The 26154-nt window shown below is 44.1% G+C and overlaps 2 protein-coding genes across 10 annotated transcripts in view; one reads left to right on the plus strand and one right to left on the minus strand.

Moving 5' to 3' along the window:
* The window catches only part of TJP1 (tight junction protein 1), a 341605-nt gene extending 329059 nt beyond the window's left edge, over positions 1-12546 (minus strand). For all 6 annotated transcript variants that reach the window (XR_014260292.1, XM_082448491.1, XM_082448496.1 and 3 more), the window contains exon 1: positions 12475-12546. The gene's annotated coding sequence lies outside the window, so the exon portion shown is untranslated. The remainder of the gene's footprint in view (positions 1-12474) is intronic.
* Positions 12375-26154, plus strand: part of TARS3 (threonyl-tRNA synthetase 3) — a 51819-nt gene continuing 38039 nt past the window's right edge. For all 4 annotated transcript variants that reach the window (XR_014260298.1, XR_014260299.1, XM_082448637.1 and 1 more), the window contains exons 1-5: positions 12375-12800; positions 13784-13846; positions 14565-14761; positions 21374-21497; positions 24551-24672. Coding sequence is in view for 2 of the 4 variants with exons in the window: in XM_082448637.1 (XP_082304763.1) it covers positions 12498-12800; positions 13784-13846; positions 14565-14761; positions 21374-21497; positions 24551-24672 (809 nt within the window). In the remaining 2 variants the exon portion in view is untranslated. The remainder of the gene's footprint in view (positions 12801-13783; positions 13847-14564; positions 14762-21373; positions 21498-24550; positions 24673-26154) is intronic.

Genomic DNA, 26154 nt, shown 5'->3' on the forward strand with positions numbered 1-26154 from the left:
ACTTTCCAGCAAAACAAGGTCTCCAGGCTTGTCTTCAACCTACATGCTCCAGCCCTGGTACCAGCCGTTTCTCCCAGGAGCCCTGGTTCCTCATTTAGTGAGCAATGGTATCAGCGGTCAAGACCTTGATGCTAGGTGTGCTCATTGCTGCTGAGTATATTTGCTTCTTGACACCTTCAGCATACAGCGTTAGGAAATATATGCATGGATGTACAAAAACATATACACATGTACATATATGCATATGTTTAAGTACATGTGCACACAAACAAGCATATTCGCATACATTTTAACGAGTTCATGCTGATCCCTCAATTCCAAACTATCCTCATAGGGTTGTTTCCTGCTTTCTGGTATTCTGTATTTGTATTTTTCTTCTACATTGAGAACCCTAGTTCTCAATAACATCCAGACATTTACTCATGTGCTCCAGCCTATAATGCACCAAAAGTTGTTTCAGAATTCCTTTGCTCAGACCACTACAATAATCAAACCTTCTAAAAAGGGTTCAGTATTCATTTGAAATACTTCCCCCACCTCACTCAACCCTGGCTGAGACTGAGCATGTACAGTCATTCATTCTTTCTTCCCTCCCCCTTCCCTTTGGTTATGGCATTCATTTGAATTATAATCAAGTTCATTTGTTTCAAATTCTTTCCAATTTAAGCTTTCCCCCTTCTCATATCTATTGATTTAATTTCGGAATATGTAAAATATACACCTTCAGAAGTCAAAACTATACAAAAAGGTACACCCAGGGAAGTATGATTCCCTCTGCCACCACCCTAGTCAATCTTCCCAACCCTTGTAGACACCCAACTCCATCCTTCTGTTCATCGTTCTTCTGCTTCTTTTTGCGATGATACACAGATATATGCATGTTTTTTTCCTATTTTCTCTTCTTTCTTATACAAAATGTAGCATACTGTATATGCACTATATATGCTCTTTTGAACTTTTTTTTTTTAACTCTATAATATTTCCTGGGAATCACTCCAAATCAGTTCATAAACATTTTACTAATTCTTTTTTAACAACTGCATAATACTTCATTGTGTTGATGTAGCATAGTTTATTGAAACAATCTCCTATGCAGTATATTACAATTATAAATAATTTTTGTTCAAACGCATTTAGTATTCTTGGTGGTGTATCCTCTGAATAAATTTATAGAAGTAAGATTTCTGAGCTGAAGGATAAACGCATATGTAATTTTATTAGATATTGTCATGATTCCTTCCATGGAGGTTCTATGATTCTGTATTCCCACCAGCAACGTATGAGAGGGCCTGTTTCTCCATGGGCTCACTTATAGTGAACTGTCAAACTTCTGAATTTTTTAAACCTGATGGGTAAGGATAGTATCTTAATAGAACTTGAATTTACATTTTTCTTATTAGTAGTAAAATTAAACATCTTTCATACATTTAAGGGCCATTTTTCTATTTCTTTTTGTAGACTGTCTTTTTCTCATTTTTCTATGGGATTTTTGGTCTCTTTTGCTCTCAATTTTTAAAGTATTTATAAATTTGGGAGATTATTCCTTTACCTGCGATGTACATTGAAAATATTTTTTCCCAGCTTGTCATGTTTTTTGCCTTGCTGATAGTGACTTTTGCCATGTGAATTCTTAAATTTTTTAAGTAGTCAAATCTATCCATCCTTGTTCACTGATTTGCCTCTGGATGTTGAGCCATAGTTAGAATGTCTTTGTCCACACTAAGGTTAAAGAGGAATTCACCTCTGTTTTCTTCCAGTATTTGTGTAGTTTCCATTTTTACATTTAGATTGCTCATTCATCTTGAGTTCATTCCTGTGCCTGATGTAAGGAATGGGTCTAACTTCATCTTTTTCCTAATGGTGATTGAGCTGTCCTTACACTGTTTATTAGAATTCTCACACCATTTAAAAAAAAAAGACTACATTTGCCCCAGTTATTTGTGATACCACCTTGATATCTACTAGATTTTTATATTGGCTCTAATTCTGAAATTTCTGTTCTATTTGTAGATATGTCTGTTTATTCATGCTCCAGCACCATATTCTTTTTTTAAATTGAAGTATAGTTGATTTACAATGTTTCAGATGCACAGCAAAGTGATTCAGTTACATATGTATATATATCCTTTTTCAGATTCTTTTCCATTATAGGTTATTACAAGATATGGAATGTAGTTCCCTATACTATACAGTAGGTCCTTGTTGTTTACCTATTTTATATATGGTCGTTTGTATCTGCTAATCCCAAGCTCCTAATTTATTCTTCCCCCACAACTTTCCCCTTTGGTAACCATAAGTTTGTTTTCTATGTCTGTGAGTTTATTTCTGTTTTGTAAATAAATCGATTCCTATCATTTCTTAGATTCCACACATAAGTGATATCAGATGCTATTTGTCCATATTCTTAATTATAGAGCTTTTGTCATATGTTTTAATATCCAGTAGGGCTGGCCTTACAGCTCTTTCTCTTCAGTGTTTTCCTAGCTATTATTATGTGCTTACTTTCCCATGTGAACTTTAGGATCAACTTTTCTAGGTTCATAAAAAAGCTCTTTGGAATTTTTATTGGGATCATATTAAATTTCTAAGTACAGTAAGGAGGGCTGACCTCTAAAGGATGTTGAGGTGTCCTAACCAAGAACAAAGACATTATACCATCAGTTCAATTCTACCTCTGTGGCTTTCAGAAGTGTTTTAAGGTTTTCTTCATATAAGTTATGAATATTTCTTGTGGACTAGATTATGACATAAAGCTAGAGAGTTTATGTAGTCCTGGGGTAGGAATGTGAAGATATTGCTAGTCTTTCCAGCTAAAAGAAAACTGCTTTTGATGGCCTTTCATGAACAGGTGGAGAGAAAAAGGCATTAGCTCGACCAATAGCTGCATATAAGGTGGCAGGGATGATGTTGATACACTCCACCAATCATAGCATATCGGGAAGAGCAGCTGCAACTAAAGTCACCATCTAATTAAATGTATGATAATCCACTGTAGTTCCTCAACACATATCTGTCATGTACACAAGCAAAACAGGGGAGGTAAACAGAGGTGTGATGAGAATCTCCACACCTGCACTGTTCGAGTCCTGGAGGTGGTAGTCATCTCTGCAATTCCTCCAGGAATGCGGTGTTTGCTTTGGTTTATGATGTTTGAAGGTTGAGAAAATTCGAGTGGCTCCCACTTGGCCTTTCTTACTAGAATATCCTTAAGTCCGTGGGTCAAGGAACCACTGTGGGGATTCTGCCAGTTGCTGAATATGTCTATGCAAACTCTGCTTTCTGAAACTGGGCAAATAAGCAGAGTGTGGGTTTGGGGAACAGATGAGCTGGCTGTGAGATAGGCCCCAGACCAAACCTGGACACAATCCAAATGTCCAACAACAGATAAATGGATAAACGAATTGTGGTATAGGCGTACAATGGAATACTACTCAAGAGAAAGAAAGAAAGGGGCGGAGTCAAGATGGTGGACTAGAAGGACGAGGAGTTCCTGACTCCGCAAAACTAGGGCACCTACCAGGCACTGGGGGGGGAGCCATGGACACCTAAGGGGACAGGAGGAAACCTCAGCGACCGGGTAGGGTGTGGCGGGGGAGTGAGGCGGGAGGAGAAGTGCAGACAGGACAGGACTGGCACCCCTGAGGGGCAGCTGGGGGAGGGGAAGGGATCCCACGTCCAGAGGGGGAAAGAGGGGTACCGTTGGGAGGGCAGAGGATCAGAAGGGAGCATGGCCAGCACTTCCGCTGTCCACATGGGCCCCGGGGAGCCTGCTGAGACCCAGGCCTGATCCTCTGCCCACTGAGGCCCCCACCAGCTGCGTGGGTCCTGAGGGAGTGGGAGGGAGGGAGGGGGGAGGAAAAGTAAAGGCCAGACTGATGGGACCTGCACCCCTGAGGGGCAGCTGGGAGAGGGGAGGATTTCTCATACCCAGTGGGGCCCACCCATAGTTAGGGGTTCAGCAGCGATGGCAGAGACCCTTGGGAGGGCAGAGGAACAGAAAGGAGAGTGGCCAGTGCTTTTCCTGCCCACTTGGGCACCGGGGAGCCTCTTGGACTCCCAGGTCTAATTCCCAGCCCTCGGAGGCTCCATCCGGGAGCGCAGAACCCCACCCCCAACCCCCACCCAGGGCCCTACCTCTACAGGCGGCACTCGGAGAACCCCTCTGAGACCCCCTCCAACTGCACAGGGCCTAAACCCTGCTCACACACCCTCACCTAAGGCCTTACCTCCAAACTCCAGAACCCCAAACTCCCAGGCCCCGCCTCAGGCCGTGCTGCCTTTTCCCTGCCAGGCAGGTCCTGAGCATAGGCCCTGCCCCCACCCTAAACCCCACCCCCGCCTAAGCTCTGCCCCCCCACAGCCAAGGCCTTTAACGGCCTTTTTTTTTTCTTCTTATTCTTTTAGGGTGTGGTTCTGTTTTACCTTGTTGTTCATTCATTTATATTTTTATTTTTTCTAATAAATCTTTTATATTTCTAATTTTATTTTATTCTTTGTACTTTGTTATTGTTCTCCTTTTGGCATATTCCCTTTTTTCTTTCTTTCTTTTTTCTGTTGTGGTTCTGTTTTACCTTGTAGTTGTTTCAATTATATTTTTTTCTTAATATATTTATATATATTTATTTATATTTATATGTAAATATATAAACATATATACAAATGTATATATTTATATATTTAAAATATATATTTATATATATTTTATATATGTAATATATTTTTTATCTTTCTAATTTTATTTTATCTTTTATTCTTTGTTATTCTACTGCTCCTTTTTTTTTTTCCTTTGCCATGCTGCACGCCTTGCAGAATCTTGGTTCCCAGGCCAGGAGTCAGGCTCCTGTAGTAGGAGCGCTGAGTCCAAACTGCTGGACTAACAGAGAACCTCAGACCCCACGGAAAATTAATCGGAGTGAGGTCACCCAGAGGTCCTTATCTGGGCACCAAGACCCAGCTCTACCCAGCTGCCTGCAAACGCCAGTGCAGGATGCCTCAGGCCAAACAACCAGTAACACAGGAACACAACTCCACCCATCAAGAAAGAGAGACGACAAAAAAATACGTTACAGACGAAGCAGCAAGGTAAAAACCTACAAGACCAAATAAATGAAGAGGAAACAGGCAACCTATGTGAAAAAGAATTCAGAGTAATGATAGTAAAGATGATCCAAAATCTCGGAAACAGAATGGAGAAAATACAAGAAATGTTTAACAAGGACCTAGAAGAGCTAAAGAGCAAAAAAACAGTGATGAACAACAAATAACTGAAATTAAAAATACTCCAAGGCTTCCCTGGTGGCACAGTGGTTAAGAATCTGCCTGCCAATGTAGGGGACATGGGTTCGAGCTCTGGTCTGGGAAGATCCCACGTGCCGCGGAGCAGCTAAGCCTGTGAGCCACAATTACTGAGCCTGCGCGTCTGGAGCCTGTGCTCCGCAACAGGAGAGGCCGCAATAGTGAGAGGCCCGCGCGCCGCGATGAAGAGTGGCCCCCGCTCGCCACAGCTGGAGAAAGCCCTTGCACAGAAACGAAGACCCAACACAGCCAAAAATAAATAAATTAATTAAAAAAAAATACTCCAGAAGGAATCAATAGTAGAATAACTGAGGCAGAAGAATGGATAAGTGAGCTGGAAGATAAAATGGTGGAAATAACGGCCGTGGAGCAGAATAAAGAAAAAAGAATGAAAAGAATTGAGGACAGTCTCAGAGACCTCTGGGACAATATTAAACACATCAACATTCAAATTATAGGAGTCCCAGAAGAAGAGAAAGAGAAAGGGTCTGAGAAAATAATTGAAGACATTATAGTAAAAAACTTCCCTAATATGGGAAAGGAAATAGCCACCCAAGTCCAGGAAGCGCAGAGAGTCTCATACAGGATAAACCTAGGAGAAACACACCAAGACACATATTAATCGAACTAACAAAAATTAAATTCAAAGAAAAAATATTAAAAGCAGCAAGGGAAAAACAACAAATAACATACAAGGGAATCCCCATAAGATTATCAGCTGATTCCTCAGCAGAAACTCTGCAGGCCAGGAGGGAGTGGCAGGATATATTTAAAGTGATGAAAGGGAAAAATCTACAACCAAGATTACTCTACCCAGCAAGGATCTCATTCAGATTCAATGGAGAAATCAAAAGCTTTACGGACAAGCAAACACTATGAGAATTTAGCACCACCAAACCAGATTTACAACAAATGCTGAAGGAACTTCTCTAAGCAGGAAACACAAGAGAAGAAAAAGACCCACAAAAACAAGCCCAAACAATTACGAAAATGGTAATAGGAACATACATATTGATAATTACCTTGAATGTAAATGGATTAAATGCTCCAACCAAAAGACACAAACTGGCTGAATGGATACAAAAACAAGGCTCATATATATGCTGTCTACAAGAGACCCACTACTTCAGACCTAGGGACACATACAGACTGAAAGTGAGGGGATGGAAAAAGATATTCCATGCAAATGGAAATCAAAAGAATGCTGGAGTAGCAATACTCATATCAGATAAAATAGACTTTAAAATAAAGACTGTGACAAGAGATAAGGAAGGACACTGCATAATGATCAAGGTATCAAGCCAAGAAGAAAACATAACAATTATAAATATTTATGCACCCAAAATAGGAGCACCTCAATACATAAGGCAAGTGCTAACAGCCATAAAAGGGGAAATTGACAGTAACACAATAATAGTGGGGGACTTTAACACCCCACTTACACCAATAGACAGATCATCCAGACAGAAAATAAATAAGGAAACACAAGCTTTAAATGACACAATAGACTAGATAGACTTAATTGATATTTATAGGACATTCCACCCGAAAGTGGAAGAATACACTTTCTTCTCAAGTGCACATGGAAAGTTCTCCAGAATAGATCACACCTTGGGTCACAAATAAAGCTTGGAAAATTTAAGAAAATTGAAATCATATCAAGCATGTTTTCTGGCCACAATGCTATGAGATTAGAAATCAATTACACGGAAAAAATTGTAAAAAACACAAACACATTGAGGTTAAACAGTGCACTGCTAAATAACCCACAGACCACTGAAGAAATCAAAGAAGAAATAAAAGAATACCTAGAAATGAATGACAATGAAAACACAATGATCCAAAACCTATGGGATGCAGCAAAAGCATTCTAAGAGGGAAGTTTATAGCAATACAAGCTCACCTCAAGAAACAAGAAAAATCTCAAACAATCTAACCTTACACCTAAAGCAACTAGAAGAAGAACAAAGAAAACCCAAAGTTCGTAGAAGGAAAGAAATCATAAAGAGCAGAGCAGAAATAAATGAAATAGAAACGAAGAAAACAATAGCAAAGATCAATAAAACTAAAAGCTTGTCCTTTTATCTTTGAAAAGATAAACAAAACAGATAAACCTTTAGCCAGACTCATCAAGAAAAAGGGAGAGGACTCAAATCAATAAAATTAGAAATGAAAAAGGAGAGATTACAACTGATATCACAGAAATACAAAGGATCACAAGAGACTACTACAAGCAACTATATGCCAATAAAATGGACAACCTGGAAGAAATGGACAAATTCTTGGAAAGGTACAACTTTCCAAGACCAAACCAGGAAGAATTAGAAAATATAAACAGACCAATCACAGGTAATGAAATTGAAACTGTAATTAAAAATCTTCCAACAAACAAAAGTGCAGGACCTGATGGCTTCACAGGCAAATTCTATCAAACATTTAGAGAAGAGTTAAAACCTACCCTTCTCAAACTCTACCAAAAAATTGCAGAGGGAGGAACACTCCCAAACTCATTCTATGAGGCCACCATCACCCTGATACCAAAACCAGACAAAGATACCACAAAAAAAGAAAATTGCAGACCAATATCACTGATGAACATAGACGCAAAAATCCTCCACAAGATACTAGCAAGTATAATCCAACAACACATTAAAGAGATCATACACCATGATCAATTGGGATTTATCCTAGTGATGCAAAGATTCTTCAATATACACAAATCAATCAATGTGATACACCATTTTAACAAATTGAAGAATAAAAACCATATGATCATCTCAATAGATGCAGAAAAGGCTTTTGACAAAATTCAACACCCATTTATGATAAAAACTCTCCAGAAAGTGGGCATAGAGGGAACCTACCTCAACATAATAAAGTCCGTATATGACAAACTCACAGCAAACATCATTCTCAATGGTGAAAAACTGAAAGCATTTCCTCTAAAATCAGGAACAAGACAAGGATGTCCACTCTCACCACTCTTATTCAACATAGTATTGGAAGTCCTAGCCATGGCAATCAGAGAACAGAAAGAAATAAAAGGAATACAAATTGGAAAAGAAGAAGTAAAACTGTCACTGTTTGCAGATGACATGATACTTTACATAGAAAATCCTAAAGATGCCACTAGAAAACTAGTAGAACTAATCAATGAATCCGGTAAGGTTGCAGGATACAAAATTAATGCACAGAAATCTCTTGCATTCCTATACACTAACAGCGAAAGATCAGAAAGAGAAATTAAGGAAACAATCCTTTTTACCATCGCAACAAAAAGAATAAAATACCTAGGAATAAACCTACCTAAGGAGGCAAAAGACCTGTACTCAGAAAACTATAAAACACTGATGAAAGAAATCAAAGATGACACAAACAGATGGAGAGATATACCATGCTCCTGGATTGGAAGAATCAATATTGTGAAAATGACTATACTACCCAAAGCAATCTACAGGTTCAGTGCAATCCCTATCACATTACCAATGGCATTTTTCACAGAACTAGAACAAAAACTTATACAATTTTTATGGAAACACAAAAGACCCTGAATATCCAAGGCAATCCTGAGAAAGAAAAACGGAGCTGGAGGAATCAGGGTCCCTGACTTCAGACTATGCTACAAAGTTACAGTAATCAAGACAGTATGGTACTGGCACGAAAACAGAAATATAGGTCAATGGTACAGGATAGAAAGGCCAGAGATAAACCCATGCACCTATGGCCACCTAATCTATGACAAAGGAGGCAAGAATATACAATGGAGACAAGACAGTCTCTTCAATAAATGGTGCTCGGAAAACCGGACAACTACAAGTAAAAGAATGAAATTACAATGCTACCTAACACCATTCACAAGAATAAACTCAAAATGGATTAAAGACCTAAATCTAAGATCGGACACTATAAAACTCTTAGAGGGAAACATAGGGAAAACACTCTTTGACGTAAATCACAGCAAGATCTTTTTTGACCCACCTCCTAGAGCAATGAAAACAAAATCAAAAATAAACAAATGGGACCTAATGAAACTTAAAAGCTCATGCACAGCAAAGGAAACCATAAACAAGACAAAAAGACAACCCACAGAATGGGAGAAAATATTGGTAAATGAAGCAACAGACAAAGGATTAATCTCCAAAATATATGAACAGCTCATGTAGCTCAATATCAAAAAAACAAACAACCCAATCAAAAAATGGGTGGAGGACCTAAATAGAAATTTCAGCAAAGAAGACATACAGATGGCCAAGAGGCACATGAAAAGATGCTCAACAGCACTAATTATTAGAGAAACGCAAATCAAAACTACAGTGAGGTATCACCTCACACCGGTCAGAATGGCCATCATCAGAAAATCTACAAACAGTAAATGCTGGAGAGGGTGCGGAGAAAAGGGAACCCTCTTGCACTGTTGCTGGGAATGTAAATTGATATAGCCACTATGGAGAACAGTATGGAGGTTCCTTAAAAAACTAAAAACTGAACTACCATGTGACCCAGCAATCCTACTACTGGGCATATACCCTGAGAAAACCATAATTCAAAAAGACACATTAAAAAAAAAAAAAAAAAAAAGACACATGTACCCCAATGTTCACTGCAGCACTATTTACAATAGCCAGGACATGGAAACAACCTAAATGTCCACTGACAGATGAATGGATAAAGAAGATGTAGTACATATATATAATGGAATATTACTCCGCCATAAAAAGAAATGAAATTGGGTCATTTGTAGAGATGTAGATGGACCTAGAATCTGTCATACAGAGTGAAGTACGTCAGAAAGAGAGAAACAAATATCGTATATTAATGCATATATGTGGAATCTAGAAAAATGGTACAGATGAACCTATTTGCAGGGCAGGAATAGAGATGCAGACGTAGAGAATGGACGTGTGGACACAGGGGAGGAAGGAGAGGGTGGGATGAATCAGGAGATTAGGTTTGACATAAATACATTACCATGTGTAAAATAGATAGCTAGTGGGAACCTGCTGTATAGCACAGGGATCTCAGCTCGGCGCTCTGTGATGGTCTAGTTGGGTGGGATGGGGTGGGGAGGGAGGTCCAAGAGGGAGGGGATGTGCATATGCATATGGCTGATTCACTTTGCTGTATGGCAGAAACTAACACAACATTGTAAAGCAATTATACTGCAATAAAAATAATGAAAAAAAAAAGAGAAAGAAAGAAGGAAAGAGAGAGAGAGGGGGAGGGAGAGAGGGAGGTGGAAGGAAGGAAAGAAAGAGAGAAAGAATGAAGGAAGGAAGGAAGGAAAGAAAGAAGGAGAGAAAGAAAGAATTGATATACCCAACAACATGGGTAAATCTCAAAATTACTATGCTGAGCGTAAGAAGCCAAATAAAAGGAGTACATACCATATGATTCCATTTATAGAAAACTCCAGAAAATGTAAACTAACCTATAGTGACAGAAAGCAGATCAGCGGTTTCCTGGGGGTTGGCGATGGGGCCTAAGAGAGACAAATTACAAAGGCCACGGCATTTGACAGCGCGTAGGTCACGCCAGAACGGGAGGAGCAGAAATCACATGGGGGGAAGTGGGGAAGAGAGTGGGAAGGCTGTGGAGCCTGTGAGTCTGTGTAACTCCGTCCAGAAGCTGGTCAGGGGAGGGAATAACAAAGACGCACTGCTATTAGTGTCATACTTATGGAACCTCCTCCTGGGAGCTGTGTGTGACTCCAATCAGCTCGCCCCCTCACCTCCTACAGAGGCATTCATCCACCTCTCCTCCTTCCTAACACCTGCCAACCTTTATTTTCCAGAGCATCTGCTCCCTTCCCAACTGCACCAGTCCGAACTAAGCTCTCCCATTTTGGAACCACGATGACTTTCATGGCCTGTATCTCATCAGGCTACCTGTCCGGTTAAACTTTACCGCAGTCGAAAGGCAGCCTAGTGCTGAGCACATGAACATACCTCGGAGGGTCGAAGCTTGAACCTCAACTGTGCCATGCAGTGGTGGTGTGACCTTGAACACTTAGTTTCTGTGTTCTTCAGTTTTCCATCTATAAACGGCTATAACAATAGTGTCTCTCGCTGTAAGTATTAAAGGAGTTAATATCTGTGTAAAGAATTTAGAACAAGGTTTGCCACATTCTAAGCCCTAAGAATGTCAATAAAAACCAACTTGTGTTCCTACTACGGGAAGGTGTGTGTGCTCATGGTTATGAGGGATACAAAGACCTATGTGGCATTTGCCCTACCCTCGAGGAACTAGCAATTTCTTGCCATCAGATTTAAATTTTTGTAGTGATCTGTGCGCCCTGGTGCAGCGACCTTTGCATTTGGGCAGCCTTGGCATGAGGCCAAAGAAGGTCAATTCTCAGTGGCCACTTTTTAGAACCCGGTGGCAAGTTGAAAGAATGGCAACTGCCGGGATTCACGAGAGGGAAAACAGGAGCCATTCTGGGAAGGGAGATGGTTTTGGACAATATGCATTTTGGCAACATACTCGTCGCTTTGAAGGCACAGTGAGCCTGTTTAGGGCCCACTCCACTCTCCAGGTCACTCTGCCTGTTTTGGCCCCCCAGCCCCGAAGCATGTTCAACGTGGGTCCACCAGCCCCGCCCCAACCCGTCTCCTCGCCCCTCCCCGTCTCCCCCGCCCCGTTCCTACAGCCCTGCCCCTGCAGTGCACAGCCAGCCTCACCCCTCTCCTTTGCCCCGCCCTCTACAGTTCCAGTAGCCCAGCCTCTGCAGTGCACAGCCGACCCCACCCCTCCCCATCACCCCTCCCTACAGTTCCTATCGCTCAGTCTCTCCTCTTCACTCCGCCCCATACAATTCCTATAGCCCGCCCCTGCAGTGCAAGCCAGCCCCACCCCTCCCCATCACCCCGCCCCCTACAGTTCTATCACTCCGTCTCTCCCCTTCACTCCGCCCCCTACAGTTCCTATAGCCTGCCCCTGCAGTGTAAGCCGGTCCCACCCCTCCCCATCGCCCGGCCCCCTACAGTTCCTATAGCCCCGCCCCATATCTCCGCTCTCCTCAGCTCCTATCGTCCCGCCTCTACACTGCACAGCCAGCCCCGCCCCGCCCCGCCGCCCCGTTCCTCCCCACCCCCGCCTCCCGCCATTTATATAGCGTCGGCCCCGGCCCGACATTGCAGTGCGCCTCTTCGCAGGCGACTGTATCCCACGGGGCGCTGGTACCTGTGTGAGGCGAGGCGGACGCCATGGCGGCCGAGGCCCTGGCGGCGGACGCTGTGGCGTCGCGCCTGGCGCGGCAGGAGGAGGACATCCGCTGGCTGTGGACGGAGGTCCACCGCCTGAGGGACGAGCAGCTGAACGCGCCCGACCGCTGCCAGGCCGAGGGGCCGTGCCTCACGCGCGAGGTGGCGCAGCTGCGGGCCGAGAACCGCGAGCTGCGCCACCGCCTGTACCGCCTGCGGCTGTGCCTCGCGGAGGAGCTGAGCCACCAGGCGCGACGGGAGAGCGCCCTGAGGCAGGAGGCCGGGCGCGCGGCCGCGGGCGTGCAGGTACCGGGTGGGGGCCTGTCCACAGGGCGCGGCGGAGCTGGTGCGCTGAGAGCCCTGGGGCGGCAGGTGGGCGTGCGCGCGGCGGCAGGTGCGCTGCGGCGGCGGCGGCGGCGGCGGCGGGGGGCGGGGCCTGCCCTCCCGGGCCCCTGCCCCGCGCCCTCACTCGGGCCGGGAACCCGCGACGGGCTGGACACGTTGGGGCCGCTGCGTTTCCAGCGATCGCCAGGCTGACCTAACGCTGTAATGTCTCAGCTCTTCCCGTAAATTGCTCGCCGCACATTTTCTTCAGTGACAGAAATAGCATTTTCCTGTCTTTGAAAAAAATGTTGCAGTGTTTAAAACTCAGTCTTCTTTCCTTGGGCAGGAAGACCAACAGCTCCACGTAGAAACACTTCCCTTCCCCCTGGTGAATGTCTGGTCTGAGCTGTTTATGACAGGTGGTTTGGGGTGTTTAGTTGTTGCCTTGTTTTGGAGGTCTATCTTGAGATTTGCGTATTTAACATTGTCATTTGATAGCGTATTTTAATGTTTTGGTTCACTTACCTTCTTCTAACGTAATGCATTTTTAAGCTCTGAAGGCCTTCTCAGACTGTGGGTGTTCTCAGTCTTTGTACCAGCGGACTGTGGTGCTCCTGGGCAACACCTGAAACAGTGCATTTAAAGCCCCTGGCAGCAGCTATGCAACCATTAATCCAGGGACATTATTTGTTTAAAATTTAGGGGGGAAAATTTTTAAAGAGCAAAATATATTAAGTGTACTTAGCAAGCATGTGTGAAAGTGCACATTCAGGAAGGACTGAACCCCAGCAAACGGCTTACCTGTTGAGGGTTGTAGGTAATGGTCAGTAGAGCCCCAGCCGTGAGCCTCTAAACATGGGACGCTTGCTGCCTGATGGCCTGTCCCTGTCCTGCTTCGGGCTTCAGATATGTAGCTCTTTGTTGTCATTGGGATGAGTTGTTTATTATTTCCCTTTATTTCTCAGCCTCCTCCTAGTCAGAGCCAAGAAAAGGACATTAAAAAGAAGGAAAGCGGGCCTGACAGTGAGGTAAGTCATTGCTGTGGAAATAATATAAAATACTACCTATAATTTAAATATGCTTATGTAGTTAATTTCCCAGGGTTTTTAATGAAAACAGTGGCTGTAAATTACGACTTGGGCCACAGGAGTGTGTTTAAAATTTTGTTAGCCTTAGATACAAGATGTCTTAACTTAGAGGTGAGCCAGCCCCACAGCTGTAAAGGGCTCCTTAGTCTATTTAAGTTGAGAAAGCAGAGCTCTTCTTTTGTGTTAAGGAAACGAGCTTCTTTGCTTTTTAAATATAAATCATTAAAACATCCAGAATTGATCAGTCACATCAACATTTGGTAGGAGCAGAGGAGGATTATGCTTGGCCTCAGGGAACCATCGGGTTAAGGAGTTCAGACAAACGGGAGAAACAACTAGAGAACAAAGTCAGATGGTGTATCAATAAGGGCTGAGTTGTGTGGCTCTGTGCACGAGCATGTTAAACCTGTGGAGAAGGGCGATGCCAGTGGGTGTGGTAGTTGGAAGAGGAGGGCTTTGCGCAGGACCCTGAGAGCTAGGAGGGAGTTAGACCCTGGGAGGGGAGTCTGCAGGGGGTGAGAGTGAAAGCAGAGCCATAGGGGCTGGTGGGGGCCGTGACCTGGGCCTGCTGAGAAGGGGTGGGGCTTACTTAGAGCTGAGCCGTTAGAAAAAAAGTGGACTGTGTCTGTTAACCCTACTGTATTCTCATGGTTTTCAGGTGAAGAATCCACCAAATTTTGTGAAGGAAAGATTGAAGCTTTTTGAAATACTGAAGAAAGATCATCAGCTCTTACTTGCCATTTATGAAAAAAAGGGGAATACAAGCAATGTGATCACAGTAAGAGTGGCTGATGGGAAAACAGTGGAAGGGGAAGCTTGGAAAACAACACCTTACCGAGTGGCTGCTGAAATTAGGTAAACCATATTTACCTGGAGCAGATAATCAGTACTGAGTGTTGGGCCAGAGCTTGGTGAAAATGTGTTCTTAGGGACTGCTAAAATATTCTTTTCTTACTCAGTTGAATAAATTAAATATAATTAGGTAATTATTTCCCTCTTGCCTTCTAAAGGGGCCATTTAATAAGTAATTGAATATCAGAACACAATCTCTTTGTCTTTAAAGGGTCCAACTTTTAGAGTTCTAATAAAAATATATAGTAGAGAAAAATGTATAATCCTTGACAGCCGACATTACATTGACCCGGTTCATCATCAAGTTATTTCCATGAGATTTTACAGGTCTTTTGTTGGACTTGACTCCAAGCCATTGTTCCACCAGTAAATAACTGTGGGTGGGTCTTTGGACCAATGTGGGCAGATCCCTCAAGCTTTCCAAGCCTGTTTTCTTACATCTTAAGTGGAAATAATAATACTTTTATCGTTTACCTTACGAGGTTGTAAAGATTAAATGAAATACTGTATGTGAGAGATACTCTGAAAATGAAAGCAACTCTAGAAATGTACAAAAAGGCCTATTAATTATAGATTGAAGATGTATGTGTTAGAGCTATGATCAGCCCTGGAAGCTTTGACCTTCCTAGAAATTAGATACTTCAGTGAAGTTGTGTTGTTTTGACTAATGTTAATTCCTGGCATTAAATAAAATTCTGTGGAAGCTGTAGCTCAAAACTGCCATGTAAATAAACTTCTTATTGAAAAAGAAAACTTTTCAACAATTAAAATCTTCAGATTTCCTTTAAAAAATATGGTTAAAATTGTATTTTTCATCCTATTATGTCATACACCCTAAAGGCCCCTTCCAACCTGTTCCTGTGCTTTCCAGGAGAGAGGAATAGATGTGCTGGGAATGGGCTTTGAGGCAAAAATAAGTTTATGTTTCCTCGTGGAGAGTCATTTGCATGTTGGCGGATTGAAGTCTGAGCCATCCTGCACTGAAGAGACTGTCCAAGCTTGGGAAACAAGGTCATTTCATTATAGGACGTGTTCTCATTGTACAGTCAGTGACTTGCATTCCCACAGGTACCAGTTTAAAACCACCCTGGAGTTTAATGACAGAGGGGTTGCAGGAGTGTCTAAAAAGTAAAATTGTCCAAAACTAAAGCATGGGCAAAGCTATATCAGGCAAACCTAACAAGAAGAAAGCAGTGGTCTTAATGTTACTATCAGACAGCAGAATTTATGGCTGGAATCATTGAATGGGAGACTGAGGCTTATTTTTAAAATAGAAGAACAGTGTAATTCCCAATTTGTCACGCACCTTTATGAGTTATATGACGTAGCATCAAACCAGAAATACAAAATTATAGGAACTCAAGAGTGGCAGACTTTAACATGCCTTTCTCAGTTTTTGATCAAATAACCCAAAATTAAGATTATATGGTCTGAATAATAACACTCTAATAAGGTAGGCTTTGTGGCTACTCCCTGATCTCTGTGCTGTGGCCCAGATGGTGCCTTCTCTCTTGGCACCTGTGGTCGTGCTTTTGGTTCCTCAGAATCTTAATAAAATACAGAAACACACAGTTAGCATTCTGTAAGCAAAGTGAAATCCGTTGTGAACTCAGTAAGCATTAAATGACAACAAGATAAAACAAAACTAGGAAATTAAAAAAACTTCAGAATACTCAGGTAAAAAGAAATAAAAACAAGTATTTTCAGAAATAAAAAGAGTAAAAAAGGAGTATTCTTAGAAAATACTTTTAATGAGGAGAATATATTTCAAAATCTATGTAATACATCTGAAGTGGTGATCAGGAACAGATTTATAGTGTTGAAGGCTTTTATTATTGAATAAGAAAAAATGAAATGACCAAGAATTCAACTCAGGCAGTTAGAAAAAGAACAATTAAACAAGGAGGAAACTAAAAAAGTGAATTAGAGAAGAGTATTAACTGAAAAACTATTAAAACTATTAAAATAAGTAAGGGTGCAGCAAGGTTATGGTTTTATGGTTATAAAAATAAAGTTAAAAATAATAGTTCTATTAAATTAAATGATACTGACTGTTCCCTTGGTTTCCTGAGACTTGATTGCGTAGATGATTTTCCCTGCTCTGAGGGAGTGTCGGCCTTCCTGAGTGTAACATGTAAGGTACAAATCATTAAGGAAAAGACAGACAGAGTCAAAAACACTTAGGAAAAATAGCTATGCGTAAAAATGACGCATAAAAAGGAGGAAGAGATAATCTTAGAAATGCAAATTAAAGTAATTGTGTATTATCTATTGGTCTGTCAAAGGTTTATGAATAATAGTTAATATTGATATGATTTTGGGGAAATGGCGCTGCTGGAGGGTGGATGCAGAGGCGCAGTCTCTTTCTTAAATGTGCAAAGCCCAACTCTTGGATCCAGTCATTCTATACATAGCCATTTATCCCAAGGAAATACCCCAGCAGAAAAAATGAGCAAAGGACAGTTCATAGTAGTTCATTGAAGAGTAGTTCTCGGAATGTGGTCCCCAAACCAGCAGCATTAGCATCCCCTGGGAACTTGATGGAAGAGCAGATTCTCGGGCCCCATCCCACACTTCCTCAATCAGTTAGTCATCTGTGTTTCCAGGAGCCCCCAGGGGCTTCTGACTAAACTGCTGCAGGAAAGAGCCCCTAGAGATCATGGCTTAAATAAGGCAGACGCCACATTCTCCCCTGACAGACTCATGGTGGCCAGGCTGGTGGGCGTCTCTGATCTAGGCAGTCCTTCATGGACCCAAGATCCCCACATCTTGTCGCTCTGCCGTCCCCTTAGGTAGGGTTTGTCCACGTCTAGGGGTGGAGGCTGGGTCACACCCATGGACCTGCTTGCAGGCAGGGGAAGAGCGGCTGGAGAGCAAGGGTGCTTTGAGGCCAAGACCCTGGAGCAGCACGTTTAATTCCCACCTACAGCCTGTTAGCTCACGCTTAGTCACACAGCCACGCCGCCTGTAAGAGAATGGAAACGTAGCTCCTTCTGGCTGGCCACGTGTCCAGCCCAGGCACTCTCACCACAGGAGAGAGCAAGGATGGTCTTGGGGACAGCGTCTGCCGCAGCGTGCCGCTGGGACCTCCAGACACCTGTGAGCATCTGCCGTGCGTCATCCCCCACACTCCCTCACTCTCCCGGCGAGACCACTCCAGGCCCTGGCAGCAGAAAGCCGAGGATTTTCAGGTGAAGCACACAACACCCCCATTGGCTGGCTGCTCGCGCTCTATCTAGCAGCAGGTAAACTGATAGACGAGGCTGCCCACGCCACGTGTGTATAGTGGTGGGATAAACACAATCACGATTAAAGTGTCATTTGGAAAAAAGAGGAGTGATGCGGCAGACAGTGGTGCTCAGGAGCCCCCAGATCTTGTCTGCAGCCTGGCCGTGGGTGGGGCTCGAGTCAAACCGTCTGGCCACCCTTTGTCCTCTGGGAGCAGCTCTCTTGTCCACCGCTCTCTGTCGGCCCTGATTTTGCAATTTGGAGGGCTTGTCGTTGTCCCTCGCCCTCACTTGCCGCATCTGAAGTGCGGGTGGTTGTTCATCGTGGAGACCGCGAGGTTTGCTGGTGGCGGCTCCGGCTGGTGCACACGTGGGGCTCAGGGCTCCCATGAGGATTGGTCACGGGTACTTGTAAGCTGGGCTTGTAGTTTGTTTGGCAAAACAATTCCCTCAAGCATTTAACCGTAGTAGCCTTCTAACTAGAAGCTTCTAATCAGTTTCCCATGAAAGTAACCATACTGAAGATTTCTCCTAGACAGAGACTTCTCACCCTTTTATTCCCTAGCCTTTGCCCTTTGCTTGTTCCTCTCTCCTTCAGTTAAATGGGCTGAGATCAGATAAAACCGGAGGTTGGGGGCAGGCGGCTCCCTTACTCTGATCCTTGTAGTTGGACCAGCCTGTGTTGTCTGTCTCTGTGTGGCCTTTGAGAAGGGCTGTCAGTGCCTGTTCCTCCTGCTCTTTGGGACAGAAGATTGTTTTTGCATCTTGCACAGCCTCACACTTCTGAGCTCCCAGTCAGTTCAGCTTACAGGCAGCATGCGGAGAGAGCCTACCTCGCAAGGGGACAAATACCATCTGAGCTTATCTTGGCCTGGTAGTATTTTGTTAAAAGCCACAGAGAGTTACCCATTGTATCCCAGCGTTTGCCTTTGTATAACCGTTTGTTTACTCATGTGCTACAGGCATCGTAAGCATGTTATTTGCCTGCAAGTCTTAGGAGACACTTTGTTATGCTGTAACAGGGTTATTGGCTTTCCACGTCTGAGTACCTCTTTCTGTGTAACCGCCCATCCGCCCATCATAAGCCAATGCCAGATGATTTGTTTTTGTTACTCACTTGAAGGCCCTTACTTCTGCATTAGTTAAGACACAGGCTAAGCTGCTGCAACAGGCCACAGAAAACTTAGTGCCTTAAATATGACCAGAGCCTCCATGACAACAGTCTGGGGGTGCGGGGTCCAGGCTGGCAGGCAGCGCTTCTCCATACATTTATTTGGGGACCTAAATTCCTTCCATCTGGCTGTTGGGTGGTCTGGTACAGTGTTCCCTTGTCCGTATGGTCCAAAGGTCATAACATGTGTGCTCCATCTACAGAGGGCCGGATGGACAGTTGCCCTGCATGGTGTTAAGGCTGAGATCTGGCAGTGCTGGACACCGCTTCTGCCGCCACCTAAGCCACGTGGCTACCTCCTGCTGCAAGGACGGCCAGGCACTGACTGTAGAGGACAGAGAGAATGGGCTTGAGGAGCCCTCCGCAACCTGGCATGACCAGCAAAGGCGAAGATAAAATTCTACTCCACTGATAACAATACTGAACGTGTATTAAGTTCTTATTATGAGTACACCTTACTTAATCCTTAGGATAAATATATGAGGAAGGTCCTGTAATTCCCACCTTGCTGATGAGGAAACCGAGGCTTAGAAAAGCTGAGTAAATTGTCCAGTATTTAACCCCAGGTTGGCCTGACCCTAGAGTGTGTGCTGTTAACCACAGTGCTGTGCCCCTGCTCAAGTTACTCACAGAAATGCAAATGAAAATGTTACATTGTCAAGATGACACAATTTTGTACTCCTGAAGGTGAGAGCACAGAGAAAGGTATTTTGGGACCCTCTCCTGATAGGAAAATTTGGTAATATAGTCCAATTAAAGTCATTAAAAGTGCTTATCCCTTGACTCAGTAGTTTTACTTCTAGAATTTTTCCTGAGGAAAAATCAGGAACTGCGATGTATGTTCAAGAATGTCCATTGCAGCTTTATTTGTCGTTGTCAAAATAAAACAAGAAAAACCAAAACCCACAAAGAAATAACCCAAATCCCAGCAATAGTGGGTTCATTAAGCAAATCTTAGTTCTACTGCAACTGTCAAATAGCATGTTTTACAAGTCTATTTGCTGTTGGGGAAAATGTCATGGTTTATTGTTAAGTTTAAAAAATAGGTTATCATATAACATAAAGAGTAATACTATTAAAATTTTTACATTGGTGTATGTATATATCCAAAAAATGACAAGATGGACAGCAAATGTTAACAGTGATTTCTGGGTGACTGGATTGAGGGTGAATTTTTTTTTTGGCCGCGCATGTGGGATCATAGTTGCCCAACCAGGGATCAAACCTGTGCCCCCTGCGTTGGAAGCAGGAAGTCATAACCACTAGACCATCAGGGAAGTCCAGAGGGTGACTTTTTTTCTTTGTGCTTTTCTGTGCTTTCTAGGTCTCTTCTCTTAACATGTTATTTTTGTCAGTAATTTTCAAACAATAAATGTTAATGAAAAGACAGACACACACACACACACACAAAGGAAAAGGATCAACACCTCAGTAGAAAATAGGCAAAGGACATGGACAATTCATAAACGTAAACTGGCCAGTAAACATTTATAATCCAATAAATCAAATTAAAACAACCATTTCCAACATCACATTGGCAAAGTTTGAAAAAATCAGGGTGCATGGAAGTGGTACATTCAGACAATATTTATCAGCAGTCCTTCAGAGGCACATGCTCTTTGACCTAACAATTTTACTTCCAAAGGCCTATTCCCAGAAAAATCACCAAAGAACAAAGCCTCCTGTGCACAGATGTCTGTGCAGTGTACGCTCTGATAAGCACACAATGACCTGGTGTGCAGGAGGAGGCTTCCTTAATCAGTGTGGTCCTTCCAGAATGTTCTGGGAGTCTGTCTGATGGCATGGTTGTGAAGAAAATTATGTAGGCAACTATGTTTTTTTATGATGGGCATGTGTGCCCGTGTGTGTGTGTGTGTGTGTGTGTGTGTGTGTGTGTGTGTGTGTGTGTGTGGTGTGTGAAGGAGGGGCGGCTATAGATAAAGACTGGAGAAACATGTGCCAGAATGTTATGAGTGGTGATCTCTGGGTGGTGAGATGTATGTGATTTTTATTTTATTCTGTGCATTCTCTGTTTTCTGAGTTTTTACAGTGAAAGTATCTTATTACTTTTGTACTTAAAAAAAGTGTTACAAAATTTAAAAAAATCTATTAGTTTACATTTGTACTTTCCACTAAAGAAAGAAACCCTAGAAATCATTTTCATCTTTTGTTTTAGCCTGTGATGCGTTAATGCCCACGTGACTGTTCTCTCACCAGTCAGGAGCTGGCGGAAAGCACAGTGATAGCCAAAGTGAATGGGGAGCTGTGGGACCTGGACCGTCCGCTGGAAGGGGACTCCACCCTAGAGCTGCTCATGTTTGAGGACAAGGAAGCGCAAGCTGTAAGTGTTTAAAGACCAACCCACCATACTTTGGCTATTTATGTTGTCAATTACATTATGTAATTATGAAGCCACATACTGAAGTCAAGAATGATGGACTTTGTGGCCTTCTAAGGTTTAAAATGCATATGTTGGTGTTTAATAAATATAATATTAATAATACCATATTTAAAAGTGATTCAGAAAGAGCAGTTTTTAAATGAAATACATGGCTTATATGTATTATTTCGTTTTTCTCACTTAAGATCTAACCCAAACAACTGTCACCTAACTATATGCCAGCTGTCACCCCAGAACTTGTGAACATGTATTGATTCCCTCAGTCAGCTGACCAGTATCTAAGCTGTTGGGTGCACGTGCCAGAGCTTGTGGAGCGGCAGAGGCTCCTGCTACAGAGAGTTCACTGGTGGGAGGGGTGGTGAGCAAGGAAATAAACAGCTAGACACTTTCGCGTGGTGTCAGCCTCCGGAGAAGTCAAGTAGGAGCAGCTATGGTAGCTGGCCCGGCAGTTACTTTTAACCCTCTCCTGAGGGCGGAATCCTGCCAAGACCTGAGCACTTTCCCACACTAGCTGGCTCTTGGTTGACCTGCGGACACTGCTCTTTAACAGACGCTTTAATAGTGGGCTGCTGCAGGCTTTCAGTCTGTCAGGTGTTTGGGTGGGGTGATGGGGGAGCTACCAAACTTAATGTTCCGTGGAGGGATCGGCCTCTTTGGAGTTCTTTCCCCCTGTGTTTAGTGACATCATGAAAGAGAAAACTTATTTATCATATTATCTTGGGGAATGTTTCTAGAGTGTTTCATCAGCCCACCCCTCTGCCTACCCTGATACTAACATGGCACCTGGTGTCACATTGCAGGGCTTCCAAAATACTTGTGGTTGTTTATGAAAATGAGAATGTTCCGTACCAGGCACCAGCCCCAGCCCCTTGTGTATGTTATCTTCTTGAGTCTGCACTTACCTTTTCGCACAGGTACCGTGTTAATAGTACACAGGCTCAGGATGGTTCAGTAACTTTTCCAAGCTCTTGATGCTTCTTTTAGTGTAATTTAGTAACAGAGACTTTTTTTGTTGTTCTTGGATTTTATTTTCCTGTTACTATGAACATATTAAGATTTTGAGCATAAACCCATTTACGAATATTTAATGCATATCCATGAAAAAGAAATCCTAGAAAAGCAAATCTAGAAAACTCAGATCTACAAGATGATAAAATTAATGATTTTGTAAAGCATTTTTTACTTTACAGAAAAATTTGTCTCCTTTATATAGCAAACTCTTAAACTTCTATTTTAAAAGATGCTTCTATTTACAAGACTGTTTAGTGCATGATGTAACATATGAAAGTAAATAGTCCCCACCCTCTAGGTAAATTCATGTCGAAAGTGACAGCAAGAATGTTCATGTAAAGTTGATAAATACGTGCACCAGAAACAAGGAGCATTTTATAAAATGGTAGAGCTTTCAAGTTTAAAATGTATCTAATAGATATTTCCTTTTGCAAGCATGCTGTCCAGCAGGAGAATGTATGTGGGTATTCATTCTGCTCTAAATCTTTGCTGAAGTCCCAGGAGCAGTCAGCGATGTGCTGCTGGGACCTCATGCTCAGAAAGCATAGGTACTTATCTGAGGTGTAAACAAGGTACTTATCTGAGGTGTAAACAAAACCAGATGTATGAACCCAAGCTGCTAGTTCTGTGATGCACGATGTTTTAAATGTAAATTCAGTCATTTCTTTTTTGCTTAAAACCTTTTAATACATCCCACTGCATTAGAATAAAACTCAAATCCCTCTCCAAGGCCTGCATGGTCGCTGGCCTGTTCTTACCTGTCAGCCTTCCTCAAGCTGCTGAGTGGTACATCCCCCCAACCCTAACCACGCTGTGAATACAGGGCCTCCGCTGTGATTCTTGATTACAGCGCCCTGTTCATCTTCTTTTAAATACTCTTCTCGTCTTGCGATGATGCACTTAGAGGTTTGTTGCCTGCCCTCTCCCCATCTAGGCTGCAAACCGCATGAGACCGGTGGCTCTCATTTCTTTCTCTCTTGTGTCTCCAGCACCTAACACAGTGTTTGGCTCAGGCAATTTCCAGGTGTGCACAATGCACTGAAGAAGGTACTTGGGCTGACGCTGGCAGCCAGCCTGCCATCCTGTACCATCCCAAGCAGAGGGCTCTGCCCCAAGGACTGACCCTCTAGGCCTGGTGCCGCGGGTCGGGATTGCACAGAGCCTGCTCAGTCAGCTAACTCCCTCTACTCCGGTTTATTATCTCAGACAGCTTTCTAATTGCAGTTTGTTTCCTATTTAATTAAGGAAAGTGCTGCCAGAGGACTCGATTGTCTTGTTCCTTTGGCATCTATATTTATTGATATCTGGTGACTGGTTAGTTTTAATGTATCCATAAACCATTGATTCCTTGGTAATTCAAAACCCAATCAACTTTCTGAACTTGTAGAGCTAATGACTGGCCCTTGGACTGCAGTGAATTGACTAATGTACACCCTGCCCAGGGGACCCCGGCAGCCAGCAGACAGTCCTCAGTGACCCCTCTGTCTTGAGTTATCTTTCAAACTTCCACAGCCACGTGCTATTCAGCGCGTGAAGACTGCTGTGTAGACGCAGAATCTTGTTAACGTGAGCGATGTCATGAGCAGCCGCTGTGGCCTCGAATCTGACTCAGAGAGGCTGCCCGGAGGAGGAGGAAGGGGGCCTATGCCTGGCACTCCCTGGCGTTCCTCTGCGCTGGGCCTGGACCTGCTCTGGGCGGCTGCTCTGCTTGGTGGTTAAGGCACAGAAGCAAGTGGTTTAGGAGCTGGGCTTCAGTGCCACACAGAGCAGCAGCTGCACATTAGAACCAAGCAGCCGGCTGCTGGGGATTCCAGGGAGGGCTCAGGGAAGCATCTCTCGTCAGCAGTCGCCAGAGATTGATGCTGCCTTGTGTCCCAGTGTCTGTCCCCTTACACTGTATCCACGTGCTTGCTTGTCCTCTTGTCTGCCTGATGGCTTCCTGTGACCCGTGGTCGTGGCCGCGGCCTCTGTCCTGCCCGCAGGTGTACTGGCACTCCAGTGCCCACGTCCTCGGGGAAGCCCTGGAGCTCCGCTACGGGGGTCTCCTGTGCTGCGGGCCACCCACCGACTGCGGGTTCTACTACGACATGTTCCTCGAAGACAGGTAATGCCTCTGAGTGCATGTGTTTATAGTGGTTACACATTAGTGTAGTGAATACCTATTGCAGAATGTGATTATAGATTAGGTCACCATTTATGAACAGTATTATTTTTTATGAGTTTAGATTCAAGGGTAACTTCTCAAATTGTTTTCTTTCTTTTCTTGAGAAGGATGTGATATGCTATTTATGTAATCTGAGACTTGGCTAGGGCAAACTACTAATTCGGACCAGAGTTGTAGGGTTAATCCCTGGAGAGAACATAGTTCAGCTCTGCGCCGTGACAGTCAAGGGCGCTGTCCACCCCTGCCACACAGGTCCCACAGCTGGTACCAAAGGGGCTGGTTCGCAGAGGCCTCACGTTCCTCAAGTAGATCTGTGCTTGAAATCACGAGCAGCAGGCCCAGCCCCGGCCCACCTCCTTCTCCATATCCCTTGTCGCCCTTAAGGAAACCACCAGCTCTCAAACCAGAACCTGAGGGTCCTCCCAAGCCCACCCTGCTCCTTGCCACCCCCTACCCCGCCCCCTCAGTCACTCCATCCAGTTCTGCCAGTTTTATCCCCTAAGTAGTTCTCCCCCACCTTCTGCCTTAACATAGACCCCCAGCGTCCTTGCCTGGACGACCGTGGTACATTTTCCCGCCATCTGCCACCTCCACACTGCCAAAGTGACCCGTCCCTAACCGAGCGCCCGGCACTCTGCAGCTCCTGCTCCCAGCCTGTGCAGTGTAGTCCCCTGTTTGGACACCCCCCCACCAGGAGTCATTCCGCAGGATGTGTTGACGCCTCCTGTGTGCTCCGGGCTTGGTGCTGCTGACTCCGCACTGGACAGATCAGCCTGTCCTCGTGGGCTCAGCAGTCTGGATGGGGGAGACAGACATAGACAGACACACAGCTGTCTGCTGTCGGAGGTGACGAGGTGGTGAGGGCTGTGAAAGGAAGGTGGGGGCCTGAGCAGGCAGACGGTCAGCTGAGAGCTCAGTGACCTTGAAGCAAGAGTGGGGCGGAGGGAGGAAGGGAGCGAGCTCTGAGGCTGGTGGGGGAAGAACGTCCCAGGCCTCTGTGGGACAGCCCTGGGTTACGGTGTGTGCGGCTTGTTTGAGGAATGCAGGTGGCCCACAGGGCTGGAGGGGTGTGAGCACAGACAGGGGTTTCTGAGAGGAGCCGGGGCTGCCCAGCGGAGGCCGGCTGACCTGCAGTTCACGCTCTCAGAGCTTCCTCCCAGCCTGGATCTCCTGGTCTAGGGTAGGGGCATGGCGCACACTCCACACTACGCTTTTGAACAAAACCGTAAATGTGTGAAGAATGAGGAAGACTGCCCAGATGATCAGGCCCCGGAGGAGCTTGCGGTCCAGCTGGGGAGTGTCCAACGGGGCTATTCAGAGAACCGAGGGCAGTTCATCAGCTGACGCCTCCGTCTCCCTCTTTGAGAAGTAGGGTTACCTGCCTTGTGAAAGGATGACTGACGCTCTGAAGTCCTGGACAGT

This window comes from Balaenoptera physalus (genome assembly GCF_965194825.1).
Source record: "Balaenoptera physalus genome assembly, chromosome: 2".
Classification (NCBI taxonomy): domain Eukaryota; kingdom Metazoa; phylum Chordata; class Mammalia; order Artiodactyla; family Balaenopteridae; genus Balaenoptera; species Balaenoptera physalus.